We start from the raw sequence: 23,441 nt of genomic DNA, 5'->3' as shown, positions 1-23,441 counted from the left end.
AAAGAAATATGATTTAAATTTTTTGTCTAACAAAAAAATATTTTTTAAATAAATTTTTTTTTTTTAATCCGTAACACATTAGTAATAAAAATATGTAGTTTTTGATGCAATTTAATTAAATTTTATAATTTTGAAACAAATCCGAGGATTTTTTTTTCTTTTAAAGATGTAGACTAATATATGAAGAAGATTAACTAGAGATATTCGCTTTATTCAATAATCTGTGATGAGATATACAAAACGTCAATGGAACGATAGATAAATGTCAAATGTTCAAAAAAATTGTAAACTACAGTCTTCATGTTAAAGAAAACATTACACTACAGTGTGCTTATATTATGTGCTAAATATTAACTGTTTTAATTGTGTATTTTGTTTATATGCTTACGTCGTTACGAAAATAGTATAAGAAGCTAACTTAGAACTTAAAACCATGTCTAGTGCAGACCGCATTGATTTTGAAATGGAGGTAGAAGTAGAAAGTGCTTCATCAGGACCCCCAGTTGATTTGCCAAATCCTACGTCTCCCGCACCATCAGCTGCTGGTAATCCTAAGAGTGTCGTAGTAACTACCGCTACCTCTGGCTCCGTAACTGTCTCTCTTCATCCATTAGTTATTATGAATGTTTCTGAACACTGGACTAGGTTGAGAGCTCAAGAGGGCTCTCCACAAACTGGTAAGTTAATTAATATTAATAATTGTTAATTATTCGTAGGGATATTTCTTGAAACCTGTTTTTTTCTTTTTTAGTAATTGGAGCTCTAATAGGCAAACAAAAGGGTCGGAACATTGAAGTCATGAACTCATTTGAATTAGTTTTTAGTGTCATTGATGGTGATATAATTATAGATAGAGATTACTATAATTTAAAGGAAGAACAATGTGAGTATATGATGTTCTTTATGTTTAGTGTTTATTGTAAAACATAAATTTAATGATTACCAAAGTGTTATACAATAGTGTTTATATTTACATTGATATTTTGACAGTTTATATTTTTTGTTGTATACAATGTAAAAATAAAGTGGAATTAAATTAATGATGGAAAGGTATATTATTTCATATATGTATTTACAAATGGCATACAGATTGCAAGAATAACATGTCATGTTATAAAGAAGCATATATAATAGAATACATAAACAAAAGACAAATTTACATTTTCTTACCTAAAGATATATTAATTCATTTAATGTTTGTAGTTAAGCAAGTATTCTCAGACATGGACTTTCTGGGTTGGTATACTACTGGAGACACCCCAACAGAAAAGGATATAGCTGTCCACCGACAGATTTGTGATATAAATGAATGTCCAGTGATGTTGATGCTCAATCCAGCGGGGAGGAAGGGTGATGTGAGAAGAATAATATATTTTAATTTACTTTAATATAGCAATAATAAGAATAAAACTATAAAAATTTATTTATAGAATGTATTAAAACAGTCATTATTAATTGTTTCAGCAATTGCCAGTAGTGTTGTACGAGTCGGTAATAGATGTGGTAAATGGACGGGCTACTATGCTTCTTGCACCTCTCACATACACTTTGGCTGCTGAAGAAGCCGAAAGAATTGGCGTTGATCATGTAGCAAGAGTGTCATCAGGCGAAGCAGCACTTAATAGCTTGGGTATACAAATGATTTTACTATTTCGAAATTTATACTTCAGATTATCAGATTTAGTTTCTTCGTTTATTACTTCTTGCTAGATAAGGTTCTGGATCTTTTTAAATGCGTAAAAAAAAGATATATTTTATTTTAGTAGATTCTTAAGCCTGATACATTTATTTATATATACGACGGATAGCTGATAAACCGTGGCCTAAGGTACTTGTGCAAGAAAATATATTGTTGCCCTTCTCCTCAATCCTCAAGTGAAATAGATTTCTCTCATCTCCCATACAATGCTTTTAATCCACCCAAAAATATTTGTATCTTATCTCTTTAAAAATAAATGCATATATATATTTTTAAATATAAGTGACGTATTATGTTCTAGTTGCGGAGCATCTTACAGCTCAAAGATCAGCTATAAAAATGTTGGTTTCCCGAGTGCGTGCGGTGCTCGCGACCGTGCGGGCTATCCGCGACGGCGCGCTGCCGCCGCGACCGACGCTACTTAGAGAAGCGAGAGCGCTTTCTAACAGACTTCCATTACTGACTTCTCAGCAATTCCGTACGCACTTCTATAATGTAAGTTGAATTTTATTTCCTCGAGTTTTCTAATAAGTATGTAATTTTTTTATGTAATTTTGTTTTTATGAAACGATTTGTATTATTAATCTTACGTTTGGTTCAGCTTCAAGATGATCCCTTTAGAATTTCATTGGTACTGGGTAATCATAGTGTACCAATAAAAATGAATATTATTTGTTTCAGCAATGTAATGATGTGGCGCTTATGACTTACCTGGGTACGATCACGAAGGGCTGTAACGCGATCAACCAACTCGTGAACAGATTCAATGTTCTGTATGACAGGCAGGGCATGGGACGTCGCATGAGGGGACTTTTCTTTTAGGGCGGACGTTAATATTAAACGTAAAGAAGTTAAATTAGGCTGTGTGTTATAGGATGTTTGGAAGATTACATTGGTTTTAATTGTCTACAGATATCTTAAATTTGGTAACATTTGTTGAAAATATTTTTCCATTATTCTATTCCTCACTCATCAGCCGTGTCATCTACAAGCTAACAAAATATTAACATTTGCACCTAAAGAACTCCTTACTATAGAATGAACTATTTCAAGTGATATTTGTGTTTTATATCAGTAAATTTATAAAAAAATGCCTGTAATGTAAAGCGAATGTAATAAATAAATTATATAATACAGAAAAGTCTCGCAATAGAATTAGTTAATTTGCGCAGCAATTTATGTTTTCGTTAAATACCATTTTAATGCTATAATCGGTACAGAGAAGCAACAATTCGAAAACGGAATTATCAATTAATTTTTGAAATCGTTGTCTTATTTCCTACAAATTATTATTTGTATTGATGTTGTCAGATGGCAAATACTATCGTATTTTAATTAACCTAAAAATGAATGGTTAAAAACACAATATTTATGTCTAATCATTCTCAGAAACCAAATGTCTGTCATACACCGGACTTCATGCTCAATTAACAGTTGAAAATAACATCGGTTTTAAAAAAATAGCCGTTAGTCACATTTTATTGTATCGTGTAAATGTGAACGTATTTATTATAAGAACGAAACAATATCCACAAATAGGGATATAAGTACTCACTGTCATCTGAATTTGCGTTGAATTTTGTCGAATGTGTTCGGCTTATCAAAAACTCACATAATTCTAAGAAGTATTGAAGCAGTAATGTGTGTTATAACAAAATGAGCCGTTGACAAATGCCAATGGAGGCACGGTTAATGGCGCATTATGTGTATGAAATCAGTAACTGAATATGTAAATTTTTTAGATACCTATTAAAATAATAATTAAATAAACATTGCATTTTATTGACAAGCATTATAATACTGGTGTTCACGCAGTAGTCGAAATTCGACGGCACTGATTATTGATAATTTGAGGAAAACATATATAAATTTCCAGGTTTCGAATTTTTATATTATCCCTAAGATGACAGAAGAAGACAAAAAAAACTAAACAAGTACCCGAGAAAAAATACTTATGTTGGCCCAAGGTGTTAGAACAGTACAAGTAAATGCTTAATCAGCATTAAAGGAAAGTAACACGAATCGTCTCATATCTTGGGAAACATATTTGATGTGAACATAATGTATTAAAAATAATTTCAATTGATTGTAGCATAAGCTTCTGCTCGGCCTATTAGTGACATTAATTAAAATAAGTTTTTTTTTTTTAAAAACATTCGCCCTCCCGTAAATTTGTCTAGATATTGATCTGTTTTGTCTTTGCTTATTTATACATACTTTGCCTATTCTAGAATTGACGCGTTATCATTGATGTTGATCATAAATGATCGATAGATTGTGAAAATTTGTGTTTTTGGAGTCTCTTTGAAAGTAAAATTAAAGGGATTGTACTGTAAATAAAAATATAGTAATCAATAAATATTTGTAGTGTAGAATATAACAGAGTTATTAGCAATATCGTTTGGAATATGTAAATCAAACGGTTGTTTATCTCCACCTTCGAATGAAATAGGGTACAGACTATTGTTTAGGTTTTGCGAGGAAAGGATAATAAAATACTTGTTGTGACGCAAAGATTTATTGGCATCATCAGGTTTGGTTATTTCAATTAATTACACAAATTAACAAACTTTGGACACATTGAGATTCATGCTATGGAAGACCCTTTAAATGTAACACAGTTTCAATGTATATCATTTATTAAAGATAGTACTAACCTGCCCGTTTGTTCGATATTGTATTACAACTACATAAATTAATGTCATTCTTTCGATGGTTTTATCTTAAAAAATTGACGATTATTTGAATGAATTCATTGACGGTGTTATAAATGTTACATTTCTCATTTATAACTTAAAGTGAATATTGAGGTGATAGTGAAATAATTTGAAAACACTCTTTAGAAGAGGGTGTGGATGTAGGTAATGAAGGTTTATTAAAATGTCTTAAAATTAGGTTAAAGTACGTGTATTAAAGTTTTATTTATAGTATTTTTTTAACAAGTTAATTATTTTAAATAACTTCATAAAAATCCAACGATATAAATCGTTACACGCAATTGTACTTATTATTTGTACAAAAATATTAAATTCCAATTATTATATTGCTTTTAAGTAGTTTTTATTTTAATCTACTTCAAATTGCACAAACATCGTATAAATAAGCCACAGCTGCCATAATCACATAATTAGTATTTTATATTATGTATTCTAATTTTTTTTATAATTATATAGCTATGATATTTGAAATAAATGCATCGAAAGATGTAATTATTTATCATATTGAGCTCAGGTATAGCAGACGAAAACATTAAAATGTACATGGCCCACTGCTAAGGTCTCCTCTACTCTCAAGTTGTTGAACCTTGCTGTATCAGACTCTCAGTGTGGTTGATGAATACCTATATATGTGTAAATCACCGGACACGTAGGTTTCCTCGTGATGATTTTTTTCACCGCGGAACCCGAGATGGATATCAATCTATCTGGGTTTCTGCGATGAAAAAATATATTTCTTTACACGGTCGAATTATAAACTCAAATAAATTTAGCAAATGAAAACTAAACACGTGGTCGCCAGAACTCGCGATCTTCGGCAAAGATTTACGTTCTTATAACTGAGCTTTTTCGGCTCTACTATGTCTGTATAATTTGTAAAAATTATATACAAAAACTCTTTTGACGACAGACAAAAATATTTAAAATATATATACTATAAACATTCATTCACACTTAGCAAAAGTAATCAAATTCGTGATTATAACGTTATTAAAGTGAAATTCTATAGATTTTGTAAGAATGATTAAAAATTATTCTCATAATATATCAAATAAAATTTAAATAAAATGGAGAATATTTAAATCTTTCTGTTTATTTTTAATTAAATCATGAGTAAAATGATAATGATTTTTATTAAGAAATTTACAATTTTGGACGTTTTTACTGTTTTCAGAGTTGTTTTTTTTACAAATTTTACTGAAATGTCTATTAAGAATTTGTTACTATTGCTCATAGATATTTGTTTTATAATCTGAGCTATTGCTAACAATAATTTAAATACTTAAATCTGTCAAAGACAAACGGATATCTTAAAAAACATTGTGGACAATCACAGTGTAATATTATAATCTAAAATGCCCGATGCAATAAAACTGAAATTAAAAACGACAACTCAAAAATTATCCGGAACTTTTTCGATACCGATTAGTTCATCGAAGAGTGTATGGTTATCGGGAATGACGTGCGGCTCGTGTAGTGTTTGCCGCGAAAATTTAAGCACTGCTCGTGACAGCTGACCGACTGTCCATTTCCTATCTGTGAGTACTCTTACTAATGTGTCCAGCTGAAAAATCAAAAAACAATTCATTAAAATTTATTCATTGAACTAACAATATTGGTACATATTTCTTAGATAAAATGTAAAGATTTAATACATATATAAGTGAAGTACCATTTTAGAATCCAGACTAAATGCAAATTCTTTTAAAGCCACTTGCCAAAAGAGCGTAGTACATTTTTTTTACAAGACAGTTTCAGTCACATAAAGATGGATGATATAATCTTTTTTGCATAATGGTTGCGTAATAAAATGATGTTTTTCTAAAACAGGTATTTTTGTAACGATTTTAGATTACAATTTATAAAACGGTTATTCAGGGAATTGTTACATAAAAAAAATCAACACATGGTCAAGATTCGTAATCACAAAGCGTGAAAGACTCCCACAGGATGTCAATTTCTTGATTTTTGTTAAAAAGCCAATTTTTTTTTAAATTATATATAAATATATTTTTTTTTCTTATTTTTCTGATCAGGTACCCCATCAATTGGCCGGCTTGACGTTGATTTCTGAGACAACCTGTATATATTTATACCGTTGTGTACATATTATTTTCATAGTACAAGTAAAGCTTAGTGCCATCAATGCTTAGGGTGTAAAATTTTAAACAGTTCTTATAATTTTTTTGCCAGTCGTTTCAGCGACCAAACTCATTTAATGAGTTTGTCTCTGTTCACGAAACAATAAGTACCTCCTTACCTTGAATAATTTATCATTCCCGAATGTATAATAAATGAGAGCTGGCACGCCAGCCACACTGGCAGACAACCACTGTAACAGTAGTTTGAGCTGTGGATGTCCTCGCTGCCGCCGCCCACAGCCCCAGTTGCCCGTAGCTACGGGACGACACGACCCGCCCGTTACTATCTTATGAGCCAGTTGGTTTAGCTGGAAAAATGACAGTAACATCACGTTATTTTAAAACGATGTTTATGTACAAATTTCGTTATTATATTTTTATTGTGTAATTATTAATTTATTGCTTATGATAAATTTAAAAGTTAACAAATAACTTTGGATGAAAGTAAACATTCAACTTAAACGAATTTTTTTCATACCTTTCGTTTTAAAATAATCGTCTTGTATTTCATAGATCTAGCGAATTATTTTTTTCAGTAAGGTAACTAAGCAGTTATGTCGTTATTTTCTAGCTTAGTAACTTACCGCAAAGTATTTCTTACAGTTATATTTATACATAGGTTTATAACATTTTAAACTTAAAACGATTTCAAACTTTTTCTTAAATACCTAGATTTCGTTTTCGAAATATAATTAAGTCAATTAAATTCGTATATATTAATTAGATTTCGATTCGTAAAACACAACCAGATTTTTATATGGAAAGATTACTATCTACTAAATCGATAATTGATGAAATTTACATTGGTAATATTGCAATCATACGTTATTTTTGTTGGTGATTAAAAGAGTAATGAGTAAACTATTCCAGGTCATAATAATTTTAATTCATTTATTTTTAGTTCTATTTTCTTCGTTTATTAAATCATTTTTTTTAATCTTCTCTTCTTTTGAAAAAGGCAAAGGTGTTATTTTTCCTACCTTCAAAGTAGATTTTAATAAAATATCAAATAATTATTAAAGATACAAATCAAACATATTTCTAAATATTAAATATAATTATCAATGTGATGTATACAAAAAATAAAATGTGAATAAACACACATTTGAAGTTAAAAGAGAAAGAAACGTGAACACGTTATACATATTTGTTAGATTGTTTAAAGATAATTTATATGTCTAGCATTTTAGATATATAGTGCTTAAGATATGTATAATGTAGTAATTGTTATAAGTAATAAATTTTCGAGTCATGCTACATAGGTTCCACACACACCAAGCGAGTGCATTCAAGCTATGGTTAGTATATGTTTAGAAGAGATCTATTTCAAGAATTAGCGACAGGCAGACTGTCTGACCTTTGGTTTCTTTATTTTAATCGTGACTGGTTCGCATTCGACCGTTTCTTCTATCGTTTCGACTATCATGTTTACTACCCAATTTAGTTTTTTCTTTCTGTTAATCGGGTTCGAGACTTGCGTCGAACAAGTTTCGGTTGAGGAGCCGATGGACCTCGACTCGTTATCATTTTCTGTATTGTTGTTTATACTCGTTTCTAATAAATCTTCTGGTATCGATTCTTTTACTTTACGTTTCTGTCAAAACATTATACTGTGTGGGCATTATTGGTAGAGGCAGATATCATCAGTATAAATTTAGTAATTATAATTTTATTTTTTTCTCGTATGTGATGGACCATGTTTTTCTAATGTAATTTTCTTAATAATATGCATATGCTATTTAACATTATAAGAAATGGTTTAAGCAAATTTATTATTTATAGCTGGTCGATTACTTTATGATTTACCATGGTTTTAAAAAAAGCAAATATTTAACATTCACCTACAGAATTCATTAGTTAAAACCAGTGTCCTCAAAATTTTCGTATGTTGTGTATTGGTGTCTGTACTGTACAAGTTATTAAGTGGCTTAATTTTATTCAAAATTTGAAAAGTAGTTAATACAATTTTAACTATAAACGACTATCTGTAGTTTTTTGGAAAATTAATTAATAACATGTACAAGAAGATCGCTGGTTCAAACTTAAGGGGCGTTAGTCCAATAATAACACCGTCGTGCCTATTTAATATATAATACAATATAAGTCTGATGCATACCAGATGCGCGGCTAGACGGTGGCGATGTCGCGCGAGTTCGAGCGAGAGGGAGCGCGCGGCGAGAGCGAGACGGCGCGGCGCGCTGCGCTCACGCGAATCTCGGCCGTAAAGCTCCGCCGCGTCCGCGCCGTCGCCCCCGCCGCTCGCCATCGATTCGCTCAGCGTTCGTTTCAATAGTGACCCAGCGAATCTGTAATTTCAAATAATTATATCTGCCGTATTTTCCTAAACCATTAAATTGTTCTCTTAATACCATTTTTATATCATAAGAACTCTTTATTCTCTTATGATCTCAATGTAAAACTCATATTTAAGAGGTCATTATTTCTAAAACATAGTGCATGCCTCCAATGATAAATTAATCAGCATGAAAAAAAGTTTTTAAAATAAGTAATTAGTTTTAAAAAATATATAATTTCATATATTGTTCTTGGTAGCGCATGGAATTTACTTGTCATTACTGACTTGTCGCATCATGGTTAGAACCATTAGAACAACGATCCAAGTTAAATGATAACATAAACACACTAAAACAGACATATATATAAAACTTACCTAATCACAGCCAAATCTCGGGAATCCAATTCCCTATTTTTATTTTCGGAGCTATCGTTGTCCACAATGGGATCATTCAGCCACTGGTTGAATTGTTCGTAAACTTCTTCTAATTCTGAACTGAAAAAAATATGGCGAAAATCTGATCATCAACCTTGTAGGTGGAGTAGGAAAGTAAAGCATTAAACAATATGTACAGGTGATTGGGTTTTATGCAAAATAATTGTCTGTAACGTTCACTCATTATTTCTACCTCGAACATTCTACATCACTGTCTTTGAAGAGCGGGTGCTTAATTACGGTTTTTTTTTTAAATATGATACTTCTTACTGACAGAATGAGCCAAATCACCAAAAACTTAAAATTGTCCATGTTAAATCTCACTGACTTTGTTTAGTTCTATATACTTAATATATGAGTAGATTCTATGCCGGAAAATCCTGTTATAATAATTACTTATATTGATAAATAAATACTTACGTATATTCGGTACTGAAGCTGTACTTAGAACTGTTTCCAGTCTCTTTCCTGGAAAGAAGTCGAGGTGGCCTGTTGCCATTTTCCATATTTTCTTTCTCTGTCAACACGAATCCGACGGAACCACCTCGTTTTACCCTAAATTGAAGACACAGTCAGTCAATCTATTCTCTTCAAAGTAAATATCTATAATCTTTTGTGCTTAAAATATACCTGATATCATTGTCGTTAACTTCAGCTCCAGATATGCTGATACCGACAGCATAACTAGAACTGTCAGTGGACCAGTCCCCAGTGGTGCTCGTGGTGCAAGAGTTTTCAGCTTCCCTTCGGAGAGCTTCCCTCAGTCTGTCAGCGAAACTAATTCTTCTTTCCTCGGTGGAAAGTTCTTTGGAATATTGGAATGAATTTGGACGTGCACTTTCCCCTCTACCCTCATCTTCGCTACCTGTAATCAATGATAAATCAATAATGATTGGAGCATAACCTAATTAAATTATTATGTATTACATCTGAGATGCCACATACTGTAGATCATAGATGTTATTTGAATAAAAGAACTAGCAACACTGACGATTTTATTGCTTAATTTGTGTTTATAATTCATCTCGTAATCTTGAAATCCGACGCAGGTGTCTCTAGCGTCATGTAAATGAAGTTTAAGTGTTTATAGAAAGTAAAATTTGAATTGTTTTACAGCTTTTACTCGATAACGATATATTTAATTTGTAAGTTTATTAGTCCACTCACCATAATCGAAGCTATCATTGGCACTGTGGAATTCATCGTCACTTGAGTTGCAGCTCGAGTAGAGACTGTCTTCCTGTGTGTCGAGATTAGGGTGTGCGGTCCGGGTGACGGGTAGACACTCTCCGGAAGAACCTAGCACGATGAACCTGCCTCGTCGGTTGTTTAAAGTGCCAGCGTCAGGTGATAACCAGCATTTACGTTTTTGTAACTCTACACCTGCAAATATGATTAGTATCAAGTACAAATTACATAATATTTAACGTATTTGATGTACACCTGGTATATTCCTTTAATTTTAATAACATTTAAATTTAATAGTAAAAGTTTTAATATAGCGTTACTTCAATAATTTTTTTTAGTCACATACTGTTTTATGATTTCTCAAATAAAAATAAATGAAATGGTCCGACTTGATGGATCATAGTCCAGGATCAGAGGTTCAAAAGTTAAGTTAAGCATAAATGATCAAATATTAAACATCATTGAGTTTTCATGTCTTTAAATTGTGTTTTCTAACTTATATCGTGAAGGTGATGGCGAAGGAAAACATCGAGTGGGAACCCGTATTTGTCGAGTTAAGAGAAGAATTGAGTTCTAAGTTTTCCTTAAAAGGAGAGTAGGCCTCAACCAAACAACGGACATTGTATTTTCCTTTTACTTTCAAATAATCTCTCTAAAAGGTTTCACTCACTTGGATCATTCAAGTTTAGTTCTGTAGCGGTATAGTGTTGCGGCGAAGGACTTCTGCTGCTTATACTATTTATCGTACTCGATGAAGACTGCTTTATCATAACTGTTGTTTCAACTTCAGGTGGTGTTTGACTGAACGATTCGCCTAAATATAAACATGGGAATTAATTGAATAAAATATAGATAGATGGACCGTTTAAGGTCATGTGAATGAATTATATAGTTGTGTTCAAAATGAGTTTGTGTGCGAACGTTAAGTTTTTATTTTATATGGAATTTTAAATAATTTACTGAAAATTGTATTTCAGTAAATTTTATCAATAACTGTAATACTTTTTGTGTCGTATTACAGATGCTTTTTTATCTAAAATTTACTGTCTATAGTTTCGGGTATGTTGAAGAGTGGGTTGCGGTTCTTAGGTCGTTAGAATATACTGTATTTTTACGATCTTATATTGTAATATAAAATATTATAAACTGACTTACCAATAGGTGATAGTCGTCTTTCATGTTTTTGAGAATCGCGACATTTCATAGGAGTTTGCTGGAAAGCTAATAGACTTTTGTTTAGCTCTCGAAGTACATTGTCTTCTTCCCATTGACCAAGAGGCATCGAGCTGTAGTCCTCAGCGTCCATAAGGCAAACTGTAACCTGAAGGTATAGATTACATAAAAATGAGGTAATTCATTAAGTTTGACGTTTGATACTAACTATAAACTCCTATGAATTTAATTCCTACGGTGACACTTTGGTATATTTATATTTTTATTTATTTCGGTGTATCTATTTAGATAAAAATATACATCAAATTTTGCTCTTCTTTCTTAAAGCATGTTTCGTGCATTTTTTGCTTTGACCACTCGTGAGCACTCTATTCTATGTCTGTTAAATGTTATCGAAAAAAAAGTTGTATATACTAAAAAATAATTCATGCTTCAGCCATGTAACGCATGTCATGGAGAAATTGGAGAAATGTTAGTGAAGATCGTATTTCAACCCTCTTCTTTACCGTTGAGAAATCAACATAGAGAATAATCAACAAATTACGTATTACTTATTGATTCTCAATATCGTTCGAGACCATTATTTAGTCTCGTTAGGGTTGTAGTGTTATGTAATTGCCCCTTTTTCAATAAATCCGTTATGTACAATTTTGAAATTTCTGGTTATTTTTTTTCATTTTTATATTGATAATTATAGTATAATTATATATTATAATGATTACACTTACCGTTTTTGGTTCATCGAGTAGTTCTACGTTATTCTTCTGTCGTTTGTCACTTATTCTGCTAAACATTCTAACTCCTTCTACTTTTAAAACTTCGTTGTCTTCGAGAGCCTCAACGGAAAGCATGGCAGGCAGCAGCTCCGGCATCATGAACATTGAAAGGGATTCCTAAAAAAATGAGTATAAATTTAGCGATAAAGGTTTTCTGACATTATTAAAATTAATACTGAAATTTTTCTATTGTTAAAATGAATGAAAACGCTGGTAGTAGCGTTGTGAAAGCCTGCTTTGGGAATTATTATACCTTATTACTGGCTGTGTCCAGCTAAAAGGAGTCAGGAATCAGTGTTATTACGAACACAAGGGTCATAACATAAGTGATGGTTAAGGAATATTTTTTTCTGAATGTACTGTACTATCAACTTTTTAATATTCATAAGTCAATCTGTAAGTCACACCTGTGATTCCCCATCGAGGAGTGCTTCACCACCAATACGACTGGAAGCGAAGCAAACTCTTAATGCTTCATCGTTTTCGCAGCGCTCGGGTCGCCCTTCGTGCCTGACCAACAACTTGCACAAGGGAAGCGTACATTCCAACCAGTCTTCTATTGTCAGCCATTGCTTTGATGTCATTACCTGGATTTAGAAGATAGAAATGATTCATTTTTAAGATTTTTTTTTCATGTTAATTATGTCCTAGTCCGGCAAATATTTTATATATAATTATGAGGTCGGAATCCTGGGCCAAAATAAAGAAAGTTGACGTGACAAGAATAGACAGGATAAGAAATTAGTAGTAGATAATCATAGATCATTAGATCACTCGAAAAATAATCTATCGTAGTGCCTTGTAATTTGGAATAATGAATGATATAAATGAATAAGGATAGTAAGAGACAAAAGAATTAAAGATGATACGCATAAAATAAGTGTGAGTGAGGCAAATGAACAAGGAAGACATACTGCACCGACTCTAAATAAAGTGAAGAAAAGGTTAAGGGAATTATGATAGAGATTGTGGTGTATTTCCAAATAAAGTTGAAATGCTTGAAATACCTTAATAGTTCTAAAAAAGTGTTTTCTATGTCAATTGCAATAATTATGACATGACCAGAATTTACGATTATAGCCGTCAAAAAATTCAAGGCTGCAGATGATGTTCTTTTTTTTATGTAATATTATGTGTAATGTTAAGTTAATTTGGCAAAATAACACGTGTTCAACACGTGCAGTGCAACAGTGTGCATGTTCTGTTATTTCACAATTCTGAATATGGTTTTTAATGTTGATTAGCGACTCTACCTATCAACTGATCAGTTGAATTAATATATAATAGTTTCCACTATGAGTTCTATTTTTTCTTTCTAACATTATGCGCGTTATCAATTCTTCTCATCGTATTTTTAGCCATTCACTACAGCGGAAAGTTGAGTGCTCAGCTAATATTATTATGCTCAAGTATGTGCGTAAACATAACTCTCTAATCCGTTACTCTTATAGTCTGATATAACGGCAATCCGACTACTGGAGGTAAAGGTGTAGGTCACAGGACTTAATGTGCTTATGAAGGCAACTTCTTACTTCTGATTTCTTGATAGAAACGACTTTTGTTGAACCGGTCCGAAAGTCGGTGTAAATGCTAACCACAAGCCCGACAATAATTGTCTTAAAGAAATTTAGAAGTTTATTATTAATGTTAATGAGAGTTAAGAATGTAATGAATCTCAAGTTGTAATGATTACCTAGAAATTGCTATATGTAAAAACTGGTAACATGCCAAATTCTATTTACGTTGGCTAATGGATTGAAATATTGTATATTAAGAAATTTATGAAAGCTAACAATTTTCTCTGAATTCGAACGGGCTACTAGTCGTATAATCCAGAGACGTAAGTGATAAAATACTCTTTAAAATATTATTATTAGCATGAAGCGACTGAAAAAACATACATCATGTATTGCTCATTGCAAGTTCGACTTTTTAGTTTCAATTGAAGGACGTTTTGTTACTCATGATGAATATGTTTTCATTATGAAAGTGTAATATAAAGTAAAGGTGAATCGATTTGGTCCAGTCAATAAGGGTCCAAATTGTTAAATTATTCCAGTTTATCTTTTTCAATAAACCTGACAGGCACTGGATTTTCTGATTGATACATCGATTGTCGTAGATGCGTCATATAATTTGCATTTAAGCAATATAAATATAATATAATTTATATATAATTAAAAAAATTCAAAATATTAAAAAAAAATCATTTACAAAATATTCGTTTCTATGAAACTACTTTTATTTCTATATTTAAGTCCCTACGTAATTTCTGGTTTGTATTAAGTATAAAAAAACCATATAATATTTCACTACTGATAAAATATGATATCTATGGTCAAGAGTGGTATAATCGAATAAAGTCAATAACAAATTGTCAGTAAAAGCTAATATGGATCATAATAATTGGACAGCTGATCGTGCAGATACCATTACCTGTCTACTTAATTTAATGGATCCTTCGTTGCTATTTTTATCTAGCCATTCGAAGTAATGAAGCAAGCTTTTTAATTTATTTCTTTGCGATTTTCTGTAACAAAAAAAAAAAACAAATATATTTTTTTATAACCATATATGTTTTCATTATTGTACAACTTCTCAATCCGTATACATGACAAAGGTGAAAATTTAAGTATCGTAACATATGTTTAAGTACGTACCTAAACGTACGTACGTATGTTAAAGAATTATTACAGCTTAACATTTTAATGCATACAACGTACCTGTGTAAATTTTTAAAAAAATGCGTAAAGTTGAAGTCTTGCAGCGTTGGATGTGATTTGAGCGTGCGTTTTGGAAAAGTAGAGAAGAAAGCGTGAGCAACGAGTGAAGAAAGGAAATTATAATCGAGTTCAGTCACATCACCTGAAAAAAAAAAACAAGTACTATTAAGTGGAATATCGGTCCCATCAATGCTGAATGCACAGGCAACGTTGAACGTAAAAAAGGCCTTATTTTCTTATTTTGTGGACTGTTGTTTTTTCTTTTATGGGATACAATTGAAATAACACATGCACAACTCTATAAATTGGTAAGCAATACCTATAATTAATTTGTTTTTTCTTACTTTGTTGCTGTAAACTAAACATGAGTCCTTTCGGTGGGCGCCATCTTTTAAGATGTAGGGCTTTGTTCACCATGATACGTATTGTATTGTCTAAAAAGTTCCGCCTTTCCTCCTCTGTCATCTCTTCTTCTATAAATTCTTCAAGCCCCTTCATAAGTTCTGGATCTTTGATGTCGTCATCTGGATCTATCCCTATACTGTGATACGGAAATATAACAACTGAATATTAAAAAAAATATTATAAATTTAATTAATAATAATTAAGCATAACAAATACAATTAAAAGCTTATATTTATATAACATTAAATATATTAGCAAAATAAAATATTTTATAACTATGACAACTCTACAACTGTAGACGAATAATTATTATACGAATATTTATTAATGTTATAACTTGCGACCTTACTTGCACATATCGTGAATTTTAAGCATGCTGCCCATTAGTTTTGCCGGCGAGGAAGCCACGAGTAAATGTTTGAGGTGGCGTTGCACAGAAGTCCACCATGGCAGGTCGCATGGTAACATAACAAGCGCCATTCTATAAATAAAATAAATACCTATTTTTATATTTTGACGAAGAAAAATTTTCGATACTTTTATGAGTTTACGTTATAAATGAATGAGAGTGTTTAAAAACAAAAAATTTTGAAGAACTGCAAACCTACCTATAATAATTTTCAAATTATAAATTTCAATCAAAATATTGGTAATTTTTTAAATTAACATGGTTATTTTTATTACTACAGGTATTTAATACGGGATATCTCGTGAACAAGACATTCGTAGATAATGTCGAAATATCAAGCTCCATCAAATAAAAATAAAAAAATGGTAAATGTCCCCTTTTAAATACTTGTAGTAATATTAGTAATTTTCTTAAATTAGAGCCTAATATTTAATCGTCAATAACGGAATAGTATGAAAGACGTCAATAATTTAGATGATTTTGATATTAATAGAAATAGGTTAAAACAAAACATATCTAAAATAATTTTAACCGAGTGCCATCTTGTGAACGCATTTCGCTCGCCGTATGACATTTGGCCGGCTTCAATAATAGCTGTCAGTTGTGCAATCTGACACTCCTGACAGACAAATCTCAGTTATGATTCTAATGTTGTTTGTATAAATATTGTAGTTCTTATTTTTATATATTTATATACATTGATTATTATTTTTTTGACAAACATACTTTAAGTAATGTTTTAAGCTGAAACTGTTAAGCTTATATATATTAATAATGTAATTACAAACGCAATACTTATCAAAAACGGAATGATAAGGTAATTTTTAATTATTTTTATCAAAATGACGTAGGTTTTTGTTGGGAAGAGTATATTAATAATATTGATACAGTTTATTAGTGCGGACGTAAGCGAGGCCAACGTAGATAGCAAGGTAACAATATTTATTCATCGTATCAAAGTACGCGAATCAAAGGTCGCTTAGTAGTTTCCACGCGAAAATGACTATTAGAGCGAAGATATTAAAAACCTTAATATTAGGCGCTCCGGCATCAGGAAAAGGTACGATTTCTTCAAGAATTGTGAAAAAATATAATGTGGAACATGTATCCAGTGGTGATAAGTTAAGAGATCACATTGAAAAACAAACTGAATTAGGGAAGGAAGTAAAAAAATACCTTAATGAAGGGAAACTTGTACCTGACGATGTAATAATTAAGTTTATGATTATGGAATTGAAGAAAGTGGAAAGTAAACCCTGGCTTCTAGATGGTTTTCCTAGGACAGTGGCTCAGGCCAATGCTCTTTGGAAAGTTCAACCAGTTGATCTAGTCTTAAATTTAGTTGTGCCATTTGAAGTTATTATTGATAGAGTGAAAAATCGGTGGGTTCATTTGCCTTCGGGAAGAGTTTATAATATAGGATTCAATACACCGAAAGTGATGGGTAAAGATGATGTAACCGGTGAAGATTTGATTCAGCGTCCAGATGATAAACCAGAAGCTGTGCAAAAAAGATTACAAATATATGAGAGTGTAACTCGACCAGTAATAACCTTTTATAAAGAAAAAGGAATTCTCAAAGAATTTGAAGGGCGGACATCTGATGAAATCTGGCCCAAAGTGACAGCATATTTAGATCCTATTCTAAAATAGTTTTAGAATAATTTTGACCAAAATATTAAAACTGTTTTACATATATTTTGTATCATATGAAAATGTAGCACAAAACTATTAAAAAAAAGCACATGTTCCTTAAATAATCTCATTTTTTAACAAGAGGCTCTCTGCATTATATCTGAAAAAATGTATTCTATTTACAACTATAAAAAACATAAAATATTTGACAATAATCATAAACATCTTGTAATCATTTAGTCACAAATACTTCATTTTAAAAACTTGTATATTGTTTTATAAACTGTTCTGTTTACATAATGGTCTTCCATTTAAACATTTTTGTACTTAAAATTGGTTTTTTACCCACTATATACAAGTTGAGCTGTTTTATAGGTATTTATAGTTATTTTTTGTAATTTAAAATATAAGAAATATTGACATGTCACTCTTTGTAAAATTGGTGATGCAAATTTTTTATAACCGTAACAAGTAATTTTATACATATTAAGTATGGAACAAGAAGCATATCTCAAAGATGTAGCATTAATAAGTTATAAATTTATGATCAACAAATATTATTTTAATGATAAGAGGTATTTATTATCTTTACATATATTGTTTTATGCTATAGTATAACTAAGGAATTGGCATATAATTATTATGATTCTAGTCATCATATTATTTGTTACAACATCTAGAATAAAGGAACATACAAGCAACGAAATTTGATTGTTTTTATAGTTGTAATTTCTATAAATCTGGATTTTTAATATTAACTAATAATAGGCAAATAATGACGTAACAATTTATGGGTTTGTGCAATTTTTTTAATCAATAAAATCCTTAATACACTGTAAAAGTTTTAGATTAAATTTGTAATGGTTTATAATGATTTAGATTATAATGGTTTATTTTTATATTGTTTTAGAATTTTGTTGTGGGTGAAAGTCAATTTATTGACATTTATAAATAGTAAGACAAGCACAAGATAAGGTACCTGTTGGTAAATGTTATTATTATATATTATTTTTTGTTAGGTTTGTATTATGATAAATGGTTTGCTTAGTTAATTATGTCCAATGTTTTGACGTCCGCTAGTATTCCAAAATTGAATTTATTATAGATATAAAATGGTTTACAATGTTTGCTTTTGATTGTTGTTATTGTATTATTAAAATAATTAATGAAATTTTTATTGTTTTTTTTTTTTTTTTTTATAAAAAATGAGATTGTTCATTCTTGTCTGGATACAAATTAAATGAATAGGCTTAAAGTATGAATTTTTTAAAGTGTACAGTCGTCAGTTTGTCTTAGTCGATCTTTGTTGTTTTTCAAAAGAAGAGCGAAACGTACGCTAGATGTTACATGCGAATTGCGATATAAATAACTATGTAATTGTACTTATTATAATCGTTATATCTTTGTAACAAGCCTACTTTAAATACTTTGACCAATATTACATATTATATAGGTACTTTTTTAAATACATTTATCGTTCTATTTGTTTATCTTTTAATTTTAGAACTTACAATTGCGTAGGTATTACTAGTATTTTTACATTTATTTCGTGTGTAAGTACCTACTTTGGAAAATATTTTTTTATTTAAAATGGAGTGAAGCGAGGGTTTTAATTTCTATAGTGGGATAACAAGGTTAAGTGGGGTATGACATGGAGGGCTTGGCTTGCACATTTTATTTTTTAATATTACTTTTTTATTTTTAAAAAGAATTCCGCTCTTGGTAACACCTCCGAAGTACATATTTTTAAAGTGAAAAGTGGAAGACTGATGTAAAGGTTTTTTCTATTTTTTCTCAACTCCAGATATATATTTTTTAATTAAACAATTTACTGATATCAATGACATGAAAGCTTTATGAAAATAATTTATCTGAACTACTATAATCGATCTCAATGGATTTTAATGCAGTTGTAGGTAATCATTACATAGTATAAAACAAAGTCGGCGTCTGTCCCTATGTATGCTTAGATCTTTAAAATTACACAACGGATTTTGATGCGATTTTTTTAAAAGATAGATTCAAGAGGATGATTTATATGTATAATAAATGTACAATATAGTAGATAAACACTGATAGTTTAAAAAGTTTCCAAATTGATGTCGTAAATAAACACATTTTTTGCGCTTACATTGCAAATGCTAGCTCAACGCTACAAAATAGATCAAAATAATGTACTACAGTATTGTATACCTTAAAAAGGTCTTCGCGCTGGTGTATCCTTTACTTTTTACGAGAAATAATAGCTTATTTTCGAAGCGATTTTAAGCTATACAGCATTAATCTTTTCTAATTAAGTTCCTTAAATACATTGTGCATTTAATATAGATCAGTATGGCCTTTTACAGCATGTAATTTAAATGAATATTTTCGAAAATAATACAGATTTAAAACGCAGGGACGCGATTTGTATTGTCTAACGACAGAAAAACTGTGAACGTTGTAAGACATTCTGAAGTATATTTAGCCATTGCACCCGTGTTTTGCATTTCTTTATCTGCATTTAGGCCTATACTATTTTTTATAAGTCTAAAATAAAATTAATATTCGTATTTTAAAACTTGTCCAATGGCTATATAATACTGAGGTCCCTTTTAATCTTTTGCCACTTTGAACCTCTGTAAAACGCAAAAATATTTTTTTGTTACGTCTGTATCTTAATCTGTCACAAACGAAATCTTGAATTTAAATTTTAATGGCTATTATATATTTTAAGACCATCTTTGCAGAAACATAGAAATCAGTATAGTTTTTAATTTTATTTTACTGTACAGTCTATCATTATTATATATTTTACTACAAGTGCGAGTGTGAGTACAAGAATAAAAACTTTAAATAAAATTTAACAATAAGTTCAAACCTAAATTCGATCTAATTTTTTCACTGCAGGTCACGAACTTGTCAGAATATTTTTTTTAAAAGAGGACTAATTAGTATAATAATATAGCATTCTATTGGTATATTTATAATTTTCACAGCGGTATGTCAATGACATCGATGTCGTCACGTGTAGCCGAACAAGGAAAGTGTGTCAGTGTAACTCGGTGTAAAATCAAATGAAATCAGATAATACGTATTTATCCTAACTGCTTAAATTATTTTTCTTCTATAAAAATAACATATATAATTTATAACTTTGATTAACAGCTTGAACGTATGGATTACTCACTTTTCAGCGTGTGCGTCGTTATAATTTAAGTTTAGTCACTGCACTATAACAACATCGGGAGACACTGTCGCTTCGCGACTATCGGTATTTTTTTCGCACTTTTTTCATTGTCTGCACAGGAGTCCATCTATTTTCCTTTGCAAAGATTGCCTTATAACTTTTCTATAGACAGAAATAGTATGAGTAGTGAAAACGAGAGCCGGTTGCGGGCGACGCGAGCGCGCGAACCCCGACTATTTTTAGCAGCTTTCGTGCATTGGCGCTGAAATTAGATTGTAAATAAAAATGTTGAGATAAAAGGAATCCCCTTAGAATACTTTTGATAATTCATCTTGTTAGTAACAATAATAATAACAAGTATTTTATTTTTTACTGTTATTGCTTGCCAGTGTCCACTAGAAATCATCCTGGAAATCCATGCAACGAAGTGGTTTAATTTATTATTCTTCGTTTAATCTCATTTATGTTTATGAGATAAAACCAAGTCAATTTTCGTCTAAGCGTTCATTTATATTTAAATATTATTAAAGTTAAATTTACAAATCACTCAGAATAAATATTTATATTTTAATCATGAAAAAAAAAACAAAAATCTTACTGTACCACTGATACAACGCTGCAAAAAGTTTATAGGTTATATTTTCGGCGTACATAGAGAAAATAGTAAACGCGTCGTGCAATTTAGTTGTCGGTACGGACCGTACTGACGCCGACTTTCACTGTGGGGCGACTACCCTGATCGGTTGTCGCACCCTCCACCCGCGCAAGTGACGTCATTGGCGTCGCGTCACGACCTACGACGCCGTACGTCCGAAGCTCAATACCCCATCCCCGCGACCTCGTGAAATGCCGTGAAACTTCGAACACGTTATGTAAAATAAAATATGTAAGTATGCCCTACGTCAATAAAAACGTCATTTTCAAACTCTATAAAAACAATATTTAGTCACAGACTTTTTCATAACAGGATAGTAATTTAAAAAACATTTTATTTAACCTAAAATTTAAGACGAAATTAAGTGAATTGTTCTAATAATTATTTTAGTAGTGTTTTTGTTCATAAATTGAGTATAGTTTTTTGTTAAGACTTTAAAATTAAATTATGAACGGAAAGTTGAATTTCAGAAAGGGAGAGCATAATAATATGCACAGCGCATGCGCTTACCCCCACAAACACGTCTCTTATTGCAATGTCTGTTAACTACACTTTCAAATAGCTGTGTTTGTAAATATTCCTCAACGTTTCTGATATCCTGGTAACTGTACCGCCCGTGGAAAATTGTTGCCGCCCTATGGAGCGCTGTTGGGCGGGCTAGGGCGGAGCGGATAATCACTGAAAAATACTTAAATATCTAACTTCTTCAGAAACGGTAATTATATTTCAAAAGTATTGAAAATATTGGTATTAAATATATTTATTTTTTTCTTATTTTTTAATATTTTAATACTTTTTACACGTTTGATGAAAATTCATTTATTTTTTTCGAAAAGAGTTTTAGTGTCTATGAGTATAATGAATAATGTACATCTTATACTTTCGATGATCATGTTATATATATAATATAATATAAATATTATTCTTAAAAATAAAACAATAGTTTTTCGACAAAATTAAAATTCTAACATTTACCTCACCGACTTCACCCTTGAACCGATTTCGATCATTATATTTTTTAAGTTAAGCTTTCTGTCAAGGTTCTTATCTAAATTTCATTGGTCTCTAATATTATAAGTCTAGACGCACATTTTTACGTCGGTTTTATTTTATGTCATCTATTTTGCTATGCAAGTCTTTTTTTGACTGTCATTGTAACTTACTTAATTAGATGATTTATATATAATATATAAAATAATTCTTATAATAAGCTTAAGTCTATTTTTGTATTCCAAATCTATTTAAGGTTTCTTCGTTCCTCGCTAAATCTAATAAAGTCTATTTTACTATTTCGTCCTTCTGTCTCGGTATGAAGCCCTAGTATTACCGCCACGTGTTTGCCGACAGCGCTGTTACCTTTAGGAAGGTAACGTGTGTAAGTTATATGGTATTTATTGTCAGTTAATGTATGTTTGTATGTGTTTTATATTACTTATAATATATTACTTAGGTAATATATTATATATATAAAAGGGTAAAATTAAGGTTTTTACCGCATGATCATTTTTAAACTAAGAGAAGTATGTAACTAAATAAGCGATTTTTCGTCTGGAATAGGGTGAGCAAGAAGCTACTCACACCACGCTTTTTAAGATACATAAATATTATAATATATTTTATATCAGATTGCTTTAAATGTATTATATTTTGTAACTATTAAATAAACTAACCTAACCTATGAAGAAAGACATGCTGTTGTTCAGTTTTTTATAGAGATTTTCGAGCTTGTGAATCTACATATAAAGTTTTCGTACATTATTTATAGTTTTGGCAGTTTTAGATTGCTATCCAAACTGGCTGTCTCGTAAGCCAATCGATTCAGGTGCTTTGAGTGTACTCGAGCCGATAATTTTCTTGCTGACGTCTTTGATATAAGTTGTTATAAAAAAAAAACATTAAATACAATAATATATATCCATGCGCATCTCGAAATTATTAACTAAATTAGTATGAAAGTACTTTATTAATCTGTTTAGTAGTTTTTTGTCTGAATCCGGTAAAAAACAAACACACATACACT

General features: G+C 30.8%; 3 protein-coding genes across 6 annotated transcripts; 2 read left to right on the top strand and 1 right to left on the bottom strand.

Annotated features, from left to right (window-relative positions):
- Nucleotides 1-244: 244 nt before the first annotated feature.
- On the top strand, nt 245-3,463 carry LOC125070291 (COP9 signalosome complex subunit 6). The gene is made up of 6 exons (XM_047680095.1): nt 245-677; nt 752-883; nt 1,204-1,355; nt 1,465-1,630; nt 2,001-2,194; nt 2,381-3,463. The coding sequence occupies exons 1-6, from the start codon at nt 434-436 to the stop codon at nt 2,519-2,521; spliced, it is 1,029 nt and encodes a 342-aa protein (XP_047536051.1). The 5' UTR covers nt 245-433; the 3' UTR covers nt 2,522-3,463.
- Nucleotides 3,464-4,201: 738 nt separating this feature from the next.
- LOC125075928 lies at nt 4,202-21,496 on the bottom strand. Of its 4 annotated transcripts, none has more exons than XM_047687790.1 (18): nt 21,370-21,496; nt 20,767-21,028; nt 15,903-16,034; nt 15,493-15,689; nt 15,149-15,290; nt 14,862-14,955; nt 12,833-13,012; nt 12,378-12,542; nt 11,632-11,797; nt 11,147-11,290; nt 10,456-10,671; nt 9,919-10,153; nt 9,709-9,843; nt 9,229-9,348; nt 8,674-8,863; nt 7,915-8,151; nt 6,677-6,865; nt 4,202-5,980 (listed from the first exon to the last, which is right to left on the bottom strand). In XM_047687790.1, the coding sequence occupies exons 3-18, from the start codon at nt 16,031-16,033 to the stop codon at nt 5,810-5,812; spliced, it is 2,712 nt and encodes a 903-aa protein (XP_047543746.1). In that variant the 5' UTR covers nt 16,034; nt 20,767-21,028; nt 21,370-21,496; the 3' UTR covers nt 4,202-5,809. The 4 variants fall into 4 exon arrangements, with proteins under 4 accessions (XP_047543746.1, XP_047543753.1, XP_047543771.1 ...); XM_047687797.1 differs by having other exon boundaries at nt 21,365-21,481; XM_047687815.1 differs by lacking the exon at nt 7,915-8,151.
- Nucleotides 16,615-18,745, top strand: LOC125075946 (GTP:AMP phosphotransferase AK3, mitochondrial). The gene has a single exon (XM_047687829.1). The coding sequence runs from the start codon at nt 16,962-16,964 to the stop codon at nt 17,613-17,615; it is 654 nt and encodes a 217-aa protein (XP_047543785.1). The 5' UTR covers nt 16,615-16,961; the 3' UTR covers nt 17,616-18,745.
- Nucleotides 21,497-23,441: the final 1,945 nt, after the last annotated feature.

Source organism: Vanessa atalanta, chromosome 2 (assembly GCF_905147765.1).
Source record: "Vanessa atalanta chromosome 2, ilVanAtal1.2, whole genome shotgun sequence".
In the NCBI taxonomy this organism is placed as follows: domain Eukaryota; kingdom Metazoa; phylum Arthropoda; class Insecta; order Lepidoptera; family Nymphalidae; genus Vanessa; species Vanessa atalanta.
This window is presented reverse-complemented; position numbering and strand designations above follow the sequence as displayed.